At 36.4% G+C, this 11,285-nt stretch overlaps 1 protein-coding gene across 1 annotated transcript; it reads left to right on the forward strand.

Moving 5' to 3' along the window:
• Positions 1 to 6,545: 6,545 nt before the first annotated feature.
• Positions 6,546 to 10,125, forward strand: LOC118734319 (general vesicular transport factor p115). The gene is given in 2 exon segments (XM_036464042.1): positions 6,546 to 7,358; positions 7,360 to 10,125. Coding segments are annotated over 2 exon segments (2,520 nt in total). The 5' UTR covers positions 6,546 to 6,629; the 3' UTR covers positions 9,151 to 10,125.
• The last annotated feature ends 1,160 nt before the right edge of the window (positions 10,126 to 11,285 follow it).

The raw sequence follows: 11,285 nt of genomic DNA on the forward strand, positions 1-11,285 counted from the left end.
ATTTACAAGATGGCGGACATCAAAGTGTCGTGATCTTTAATAATTGGATCATGGTGTAAAACGATATTATTGAATAATTCCACATAAAATGGTATAAATAAACGACTCATTTTATAAACGATTTAAATAAAACGTATTTCATATCCTTTTTTGTGCAAAGGGCCTGCGCCAGTTGATAGAAAAGTACTCCGCATTGCACATTTTTGACAACTATGAGGTGAATGAAAATTGTCAACCCGGCAGGGCTGGTGAAAACTTTGACAACAAGAATTACACCCACCTGACGGTTTTTAAGTATTTGTTTGTTCTAATGTTATTACTAAGACGTCTAATAAATGCATGGTTTAGTTCTAGAAGAATCAAAGTCAGTAAAGACAAGTATTTTTTGTATAATTTCTTCATTTTATTTGCTAAACTTCTTTTGCACCAGAGCAACTGTCAAAAATTTCCAGCAGTAAAAAGTTACGAATTGGCACAGCAGAAATGTAAAATTTTCTACCATAATGAAAAAATTTTTTACCATGGAACTTTTCTACTAATTGACATCAAATTACTATCTCAACACTCGGAGCGCTGCCTTTGCCAACTGATAAAAAAGAGAAAATTTGGAAAGATCAAACAAAAATTTAGAGATTTTGTGTTATGAATACGAACGCCGTAATTTTTACCTAGCTTGTGGAAGTACGCAAAATCTTGACAGCTTGTAAATATGTATACACTTAAAGTTGTTGGCGGTAAAAAAGAGTCAAAATCAAAATGGAGTCTGGAAAAGAACAAAAAGCGTACGTTAGTTGTCAGTTATAAAATAAATCAAATTTATTTGCGAATATTTGTTTTTTCTAATTAGGGAAAGGCAACCACGCGGAAGAGCTTGTGTTAATTATATTGATAACAGAATCTGGCAGCTCGCACGTTGCCTAAATTCTCAAGTAACATCAAATCCACAAATGAATAGATTGCTTGTATTACCATCAATATTGCCATGTGTAAATTTTAACCACATACAAAAATAAAGCTTTCGCACGAGCGTTTGCTTGGTTTTTCAACACCAATTATAATTTTCTTTTAATAAAATCACCATTTGTCAAATGCTTAAATTTATGGGTCGATTACGGATGGCAACACAACCACGCTTCGGTTGTCAGCTGGCAATGCAACTGGAAAGAAAATTTGTATTACGAATGGCAACTATCGTCAGTTGCTGTAGAGTTATCGATAATCGAAATTTGACAGTTCAACAACCAGCGAGCGGCTGCAAACAAGCTGTGCGAGTAAAATTAAATTATTAAAATAAAGTGTTATAAAGAAAAGACAGAAATAAAGCTAACTTTATCACAATTATTTGTTTAGGAGGAAGAGAAATGCATGAACGCGTCCTCAATCAGGCGACACTTAAAGGATAATTCCAATCCTCCAGAGCTACCGCGTGTACTGTAAGCAAAAGTTAATGGTTTCTTTTGTTATCGTTTTGTGTTCATTTTCCAAGCTTATTGAGGACTTCCAAAAGAAGCTGTAGTATAATTGGTTAATAAACAGATGAACCACTTCGTTCAACTTCAATACCTCCGCTCATAAAAGCTTGCGCACATCTTCGATTTTTCGCAGAAGGAAGTGCCACAGCAATGACTTTAATTTGGAAAACTGGGTGTGTCGGTAGTTTTAAAAGAGGTGATTCAATTGATAAAGGAAAAAAATTGCAATCAGTGTTCGCTTTTGTTTCGCCGAAAGGGCGTTGTCCAGGGGAACTAAAATTTCAAGATATTGGTTTATTATTTTCACCATATTCTGTAAAAGCAAACTGCATTGCAAAAGGTTAATATCGTTCAAATTATTTAATATATGACACACTTTTCAATTTTCGCTCCTAAATACGCTCCAAAAACATTCCCAGCAACCACTAAAATGTAGTCGCCTGTATACACATTATGTAGCAACTGCAGTTGTCAGTTGAAAGTTGCCAGTTGCCATCTGTAATATCGTTTTGGCAACTAGCAACGCAACTGAAGTTCGATTGCTATCGATAATCTACCCATTATTCATCTAATAATAATGCAGCACACAACCCTGAAATCTAGGAAAAAGTCTGAGGAAGGCCATTAAATAGCAGCACACAACCCCGTGCCTTCCTCAGGAGTCACGGTGCAGCGAACAAAGGTGGCGCCGTCAGTGGTACCGCTACTTTGGTTTTGCCGATTTTGACAGTTGTGGTAACTTGTAAATAAACCTTTGTTTACAAATCAGCTAAGGGGAAATTTGAATTATAAGTGAAAAATCAGTTTAAATTGTGTTAATTTGCAATTTGCGAGTGATTTTTTAGTTGAAGACTGCTTAAAAACTAGTTCAATGAAGTGCTGTGTGTTATATTGCGACAGCCGTCAAGATGCAAGAAGCGTAGATGCAAGTGTTGCGCTGAGACGAATCGCTGCATTTTGTGTACATAGGGCACGGCAAAGCCGTTCCCGAAATGTTTCTCTATTATTAAATTAACAGCATTTCCTCACAAGGATTTTGTTTCTGCTCCACGCAGCTTCCATTAGCAAGTTAACTAATCAATCCCGCAGAGATGCTGCTGCAGTTTTCTGCAGCAGCCTTAATTGCAAAGCAATGGAGTGCACTAAACCGTTTGCTGAAGCAGCCTCAATTGTAAAGCAATGGAGTGCACTAAAATGTTCACTATTCTCTAATAGATTAGGTGAAAAATGCAATATTTTCACATTTAGCAAAATTAAAACACGGGTTTCGTTGTAAAGTGAACTGCTTTGGCAGTTTCAACTCGTTCTTCTTTTCGCTCTATTCTTTGTTTACTTGTGGTACACAAATGTCAACGCCCAGGACGGCGCAATCTTGTGTTCTATCATTCTTGCTCAGGAGTGAATATAACTACAACAACAACGACTACTACAACAACAACCCAAAAAGGTTGGTTACTGTCTATACTGAGCCAAGATCGATAGAATACAAGATTGCCCATTCCCGCAGAATGACATTTGTGGAAACGGGTAAACAAAGAATATGGCGAAGAACAATGAGTTGACAGTTGTGAATTTCCAGTGAGAAAACGTGTTTTCTTCTCGATTCACCAATTTCTCAAGCCATCTTTGAATATTGCAAATTAAGCACTACGTTAACAAAAAATATACAACCACTCTTGAAATGTGTTCAAAAGAATAGGTCTTATTAATTAACTATTTAGAATTTTTGTGTTTGTATTGCAGGTGCCGAAAAAGTGATAATATCTTGTCGCAGCGCATGTTTTCCTGCAGAAAGTGGTCGATGCTTGCATACCTCCGATTTTAATTTGTAATTTGTGGTATTTCAACGTTTTCAACTTAACATGTCGTGTTTAATATTACGCTGGTGTCTAAATTGTATGGCTTCTCCTGCCGGCAGAACTCTACCCACTTTCTGGCCAAGGTGTCGTCGCGGGGAAACAAAAAAAAACTTAATTTGGGGGCTTTACCCCTACGGCTGCTGCAATTCAACACACGAGACGACATTTTTATAAACGCACGAATTACTTCGATTTTTCACTTGAAAGTACACAATACGTTTGCACTTGTTTGGGCGTGTGTGAATCGGTAGCAAAGTTCTATGGGGAAAGCTGTTGAATAATATTTTTACTATGGTGAGACAGTTTTGCCAATCTGCTGTGTGAAATGAAATCTTTTTTGACAGCAGTAAATTTTTCATAACCGCAGATTTATGAGCAATAAACTATTACAAATTGAGTGAAATTAATATTTTAAGAAAACATCTACCATCATTGATTGCAGTTCATCAACTTAACCTTTTATTTTACGAAAAATTACACACAGCAGCAATCTTTGCAATTGTCAAAATTTTCTATGCATTTGTCAAAAATTTCACTAGCCCTATGGGCTACTGAAATTTTATTCACCTCAAACTTGTCAAAAATTTACTTGCCGCGAACTTTGTTACCGATTCACACACGCTCTTTCTAAACAAAAAGTTTGTTTACGTATTGCCATAAATGTCAAAGTCGGCAAAACCAAAGTAGCGGTTTCGGGAATGCGCCACCTTCAGTTCATTTCACCATGATACTGAGCTGTATATCAGGCTTTACTATAGCTTTGTTTCTTAACAGATAATTATAACAAATTATCACTACCTTCTGCAGGAAAGCGTTTCTTAACCCAAAAAAAAACTAAAAAAACTAGCAGCTCTCTCTCGTTCTTACGCTCATCTTTTTTCTGGCTCTCCTGCTAATTTCTGCTAAAAAAAAAAATTTTTTACTAGCAGAAACTAGCAGCTGTCAAAATGACAAACAAAAATTCGCGCCAAATATTTTCAAAAGTCAAATACAGCGATCAGCTGATTACTTGCTAGTTTCTGCTAGTTTTGTGTTTCTTTACTTTTTCTTTATTTCGCTCTCTGTGAGCGTAATTCTTTCAATTTTCTCATTCTTGTTCTTCCTGATAATTATCTGCTAGAAAAGAAAAGAAACAAAGCCATAGGCGTAGGGTCGACAACCTACCTGAAAAGTTTTGTTCATGTGCATAAACTAATAGGCCTTTCGCATGTAGCGATTTTTCAGGCACCAAAGATTGAATGCGGAGTTGAATGAGAAGTTGAAAGTGAAAAAGTTGCCATCCCTATTCAGATGAGGCGATTTTCGATTCAACTCGAATTGTTGTTTACATTATTTAAAATGAGTTTAAATCGCCAAATTTTATCAATTGGCGTAAATTTGGTAAGCCAAGCGTTGGTATAAGTGCTTTTAGCGAAGCTGAAAGATAAAATAAGAGTAAAAAAGTAAAAAAGAAAAAAAGTATGTATACACAACAGTGTTGGCATTTTTTGGTACAATTGTACTTGTTTGATACAATTTCATTTACAATATACTTTCCTACTACGCAGTACTTTTTAATACAATTTTGTAATGAATACTAAAAATATACTGCTCTGAAAATTCACAGCAAGAAATTCTTTGTATTCTCTTTTGTTCGCCAGTTCGTATTTACCTTTGTAAGTTTTGAAAAATGGCTTGAACGAACCAGTATAATACAGCCTAGGCAAATTTTTAAAGAAACTTTTCGATACTAAGTTTTATTAAAACAAAATGTCGAAGTCAACTTCATATAGAAAGAAAGTCTTCGTTAGTTATAAGAAGAGATTTTCTTAAATATAATACCTTTACGGCACTCACATATTGAGAAGATTTACTATTTATTTTATTATTCTTTAATTTTAACTATCTGTTTATAAAATATATTGTATTCTTTAAGAAAAACTGTATAAACCCAAGATTAAATCTATGCGAAACATCCAAAAACCAACATACTTTCGTAAAAATTTCAAGCTTTATCAATATTCTTTAGTTTTTAGCCCATTCAATTTTAGTATAATAAAGTGCAAGTTTAAAGTAGCTGGGACTTACCGTTGAACTTGGCATTTTTTTTTGTCGACGATGTCAGTCATTTTCTTCCATACGAAGTGTGTTCGACGATATTTTTATATGGAGAAAATTAGTAACACCTTCATCAAAGAAATCTTAAAAAACTTACTTATGTTAAAAATTAATTGCTAAAAAACCGCACACTCAAAATAAATCTAGGAAATCGAATTAAAAGGCTCGAAATTTTTACGAAAGTGTGTTGGTTTTTTTTTAATGTTGCACAAAGTTTGGACCTTGGATTTGTACGGCTTTCCTTAAAATATAAACCGTATTTTTACAAAAAATAATTAAAATTTAATAATATAAAGATAAATGGTCAAATCTTGTCGTAAAGTTTTGATAAGTACGTGAAATGCTATAAAAATGTCAAATTTTAGTACTGAATCCAAAGAAAATGTCTCTTTTATCCATTAATATCAACTTAAATATGCTTTTTGTTAAGATGTATACCTGAAAATGTGTGCATACATATTTGCGTTAAATGCAGTACATGTGCACGTGGAATCAATTTGTAAAAGTGTAAAATACGTAAACGTATGTACATAAACAATAAAACTTTCTCATGAATAACATAAAATCATTGGTCTTGAAGGGAATGTACTAAGAATATATATGAGCGAATTAAAAAGTGTATACAATTTATAGCCGAAAAGTACATTTTTTGTATAGATTTCGTAATGAAGGAACGATTTCATTTCCCAACACTGATACAGAATGTAAAGAAACACAGGGTTGCAAGGAAAAAAAGTTGAACGATCTCAAAGTTGGCTGGCGACCAACTTTGTTGAAAGCGATTAGTTGAAAGGCCGTTCGGACGAGGCGATTTTTGCTTTCAACTAAAAGTTGCCTGAAAAATCGCCTCGTGCGAAAGCCCTATAAGAACACACTGCTTGTTAAAAAGTTCTAGGCATAAAAATAATAAGGTTGTCTGTGAAGCAATCAATAAATAGGACAAGTTGAGATATGTGTTGCTTTATTTGATGTTATTAAGAGTACGATTCCTGTGTTCACCTAAGTACAAACGATATTTTTTTGTTCGCCAAACAAATTTGAACGTACGGATTTTGTACTGATTTTTCACCCACCACTTTTTGTCCGTGTATGGACTTTATACGTCTGGCATCCCTGATTGGACGTGGACGTTTGCCGTGGCAATTGTGCTAACAGAAAATTTGTTTTGATTGGTGAACATTTTTAGAATCTAAAATTGCCGATGGAGTTTCTGAAAAGCGGATTTAAGACTGTACTGGGCACTGCCGAGCCTGGGCAGCACCCCAGTGCAGCAGAAACTGTTGAAAAATTGGTTGATCGTGTAATTTCTTCGACGTTATTAGATGATCGACGAGATGCCTGCCGCGCATTAAAGGCGCTTTCCAGGAAATATAGAATTGAGGTCGGAGCTCAAGGAATGCCAGCATTGGTTCAGATTCTTAAACACGATTGTCAAGATTCAGAAATTATTAGTTACGCTTTAGATGCCTTGTGTAATATAACAGCATCTGAAGAGTTCGATGAAGAAGCTGACAATCCAGCTGTTTCGGTCAACGTCGGGGAACAGTTTACTGAAATGTTCATAAAAGCACCTGATCATGTCACCTTAGTTATGGGTTATTTAGAAGAATATGATTTCCGGGTTCGTCGTGCCGCAATTCAACTTATTACTACTCTAATTGCCAACAAAACCCGGGACTTGCAAGAAATAATTCTGGTAAGCCCAATGGGTGTGTCCAAGTTAATGGACTTGCTAACAGATAGCCGTGAGGTTATTCGAAACGATGCCCTGCTGTTACTTATTCAGTTAACCAAAGGTAACTCAAATATTCAAAAAATTGTTGCTTTTGAGAACGCATTTGACAAAATTTTTGAAATTATTCAAAGTGAGGGGTGCTCCGATGGCGGCATTGTTGTTGAAGACTGCTTAATACTATTATTAAATTTGCTAAAAAAACAATTCAAGTAATCAACAGTTTTTCAAAGAAGGCTCTTTTATTCAGCGGCTTTCTCCAATGTTTATCATAGCTCCGGAAACGGAAGAAATTGGATGGTCACCGCAAAAGGTTTCAAATATACATTGCATGTTGCAAGTAGTACGTGCGTTAGTTACACCAAGTAACCAACAACAAGTTGTGTCCTCCTGTCAGAAGGTGATGCGAAAATCAAACCTGCTGGATGCATTATGCAGCATTCTGATGGGTAGTGGAGTACCAGCTGATATACTCACGGAGACGATAAACGCTGTTGCTGAAATTGTTCGCGGTGAGAAAGAAAATCAAGACCAATTGAGTATTGTTGTGGCGCCTAGCAATCCACCTCGGCCGGCTATAGTTGTATTGTTGATGTCTATGATCAACGAAAAACAGATGCTAGCGTTAAGATGTGCCGTTTTGTATTGTTTTCAATGCTATTTGTTTCGAAACATAGACGGACATCAAACCGTAGTGCAAACGCTATTGCCATCTTCTGAATCTGAAGTTAGTAGTCATTCAACAGGGCAACTACTATGTGTTGGGCTATTTTCAACAGATCCGTTAGCCAATTGGTTTTCTGCCGTGGCTCTTATGCATGCGCTAGTTGATAGCGTTGCACAGAAAGAAGAGCTTTTACGCGTTCTTTTGGCCACTCCTGGTGGAGGCAAACCTATAACACTAATCGAACAGTGCACAAATTTACTTCAACAAGATAGTTATAAGCTGCAAAGTAAAGTTGGACTTTTAATGTTGTTGGGCATGTGGCTGGCACATTGCCCAAGTGCCGTCAAAATGTTTCTTGGTACAAACGGAACAATGGCATATTTGACTGCGCAAATTAGCGCAAATGAACACGATGAAAATGAGTATCTAATACAAGGATTATGCGCCTTTCTTATGGGACTTTGTATTCAATTTAACAATAATACTCTTGCCAACCAAAAACGAGATGCTATTTGCCAATTGGTTATTAAGCGTATCGGTCAAGAGACATTTTGTAACAAGTTAAGTGAAGTATCACGACATGAAGCCTATAGCCGTGCTTGCAAACAGCCTCAAATTCGAGCAAAATCGTCCGCTGATCTATTGCTAGACTTCGAATATTGTAAGTTATACAAGGGTTTGGAAGCGTTAATAGGAAAGGTAGTTAGTGGTTTCGACGTCGATGGTATCGAATTGACTGAGCTAACACTTAGCTCTGAAGCCTCGGCCCTAGTAGCAAAATACAAAAGTATAATTCGAGATCTTGATGGACAAATAAATTCTCTACAGCAAAATGCAAAACGAATTGAAATTAAAAATGCCGAAATAGAACAAAAGCTAATACAAGTGGAAAACCTTAATACACAATTATACGACCAAAATACATTGCTTAAAGCTCAATTGGGAGCTGTCCAAAATGACCCGTCCTCTACCGGCGAAGCTGCAACAGTTAGCGCACTTAATTCTGCACAGATCCAAACCAATTTATATTGTTCAGAAAACATTCGTTTAACTCGGGAACTTGAAACTCTGCGTAAGCAATTGGAACATGAAACAAATCGAGCTAACAATGCTAGTGATGATTTGCAAAAACTTCAAAAGGATCAAGACGACCTTCTTGAACTTCTAACCGATCAAGAAATTAAAATTAACCGGTATGAACAGCAGCTACGCTTTGCTGGTTTGCCCATTGAGAATGATGAAGACACTGAAAATAAATCGGGTTTTATAAATGATGGAGGCACCGCAGACGCCAATCTTAGTCAATGCAATAAAAAATGTTAGAGATGAAATTCCTTAAAAAATTATCATAGATTTAGGCACACAATTACAATATAGATAATGGAATTTTACCGAGAATTTTATCCATACACTATTAAAAATAATTCCAACAAAATATGTAAATATTTAGTATTTAAGCATCATTAATAAATAGAAACAACAATCACAGATTTAGATGGACAAAACCAGAAAGAATTGAAGATGAAGAACCATAGTTAACTGATATAAGTTAAATAAAAACTAAGCAATTGTTTTTTTTTACAATTTCAGTCCTTTTACTCGATTTGTTCAAATAAATTTAAGTCAAACGTCTGAAGTTTTTAGGTACCAGGAATCCACTTAAAACTGCAGAAACAATAGAAAAAAGAAATACATTTTCTTTCATCGCAAACTACAAAAATACAGTTGCCAATATACATCCCCAGTAAAAAATGTGTTTATTATTTATTCTGAACTTTTACTTGGGACAGAGAGATTTAAATACATTTCAATTTTTACGGTAAATCACGCTGTTCCTAGTAGCTAACTATGGGATATGTCATTTTCACCACCCTTTATGTGTTTATGTTTTAACCATAGTCATTGGTGTAGTTTTCTGTTGAAAATTTTTGGCACTGGAGCAGTTGGAAACTGTATAGTTCATTTTACACATATAATTATTTACTATTGAATATATTGTTTGTGATAACAGTAGTTAAAATTATAAAGGAACATCAACTTAACAAATGAAAATACTTATAAACTAAAAGCTATTACAATCGCATACAGCAAGGGGTTTTACCCTTCTTTAATCGTTCCCACGACAGTCGGGTCTACGTAACCGGAACGACCCAGATTTATATCTGGCCAAGGACTGTCACTCCAGCAACACTCCCCAAAAAGTCTTTGGGGAATTTGTATGCTGCTACAACAACAACAACCCTTCTTTAATAGCGCGAAAATGAGGAAAAACATATTGCACATATAATTCTTTTACTGTGCCACTTGTAGCAGAGTCTCCTTGCTTGGTCACTGCCATGACGAATTTCCATAGATCGTACCTTAGAGCAATCAGAGATAGATTGTGGGAATCGTCCAAGTGTTTTTAAGGACCCACAACCAGTGATCGGACTTAGTCCCCTTTCAGACACGTCAAGTCTTGCTTTCAAGTCTGCTCGTTCGTTGGCGAAGGAGGTGGGAAGAGAGGGGAAGAGTACAGATACCTCCGTACCGTCAATTCGTTTCAGGTTTTCTTGTCTCTTTTGATCTTTTCGTTGCTTCCCATTTAAGAACCAAGGACTTGAATTCAATTAAAGTTGACGCGTGTGGAAGCAAATAGAAACACAGTGTTGACGACGACTAAATAAATTTACACTGTATTTAAAATAGGAAGTTTAGTATTTATTGCGATTTCCAATCTTATAAAAACGTATGGTGTATATTTGTTCGGTTTAAATATAAGACGATGACAAAATTGCTGCTTGCTTGCTTGTTGGCGTTTGTTGGTTCGTTTGTGTGTGTTTCAAAATTGGTGTTCTTGTTCAAGCGTCTTCTTCGGCTTTTAGATTGGATATTTGAACGTATAAAGTGGAAAATGTACATAACGAGAATATGGTAAGAATACAAGAATACAAAGAAGTAAAAACATGATGACAGGGTTGCCGTAAACTTTGGTGACTATTAGGCTGGGCTAGTGTTGTAAATTGACATCCCACTCCCCGGTGAATTCTCTGGAGGATTCACTTACGGTTAAAGCGGCTAGCTTACTTGCAGGTCGACGTAGCAGGCCGGAACCCGTTTGAACTTCGGCACTCCTGATCTGTCGATCTTTAGCGGCAAAAACTTCGGTCACCCTTCCTCGTTCCCATTGGCTTCTTGGCCGAGTAGGATCGCATACAATCACCAGTTGTCCCGGCTTTAGCGGCTCTGCCTCATCCCTCCATTTTGAGCGTCGCAGGAGTTGGGGCAGGTACTCGATAGTCCACCTCTTCCACAGCCTATCCTTCAGATTTTGGGTTATGCGCCATTGCTTGCGAAGACATACTCTTTCCTCGACTGAGCTAGGCGTTTGTGTAGAGTTCAGACACCCCAACAGGAAGTGGTTGGGTGTTGATGGCTCCTCATCTTGGGACGTTATGGCTAGTTCTGTCAGTGGACGA

Source organism: Rhagoletis pomonella, unplaced genomic scaffold, assembly GCF_013731165.1.
Source record: "Rhagoletis pomonella isolate Grant_MI unplaced genomic scaffold, Rhpom_1.0 Rhpom_scaffold_00002, whole genome shotgun sequence".
Lineage (NCBI taxonomy): Eukaryota > Metazoa > Arthropoda > Insecta > Diptera > Tephritidae > Rhagoletis > Rhagoletis pomonella.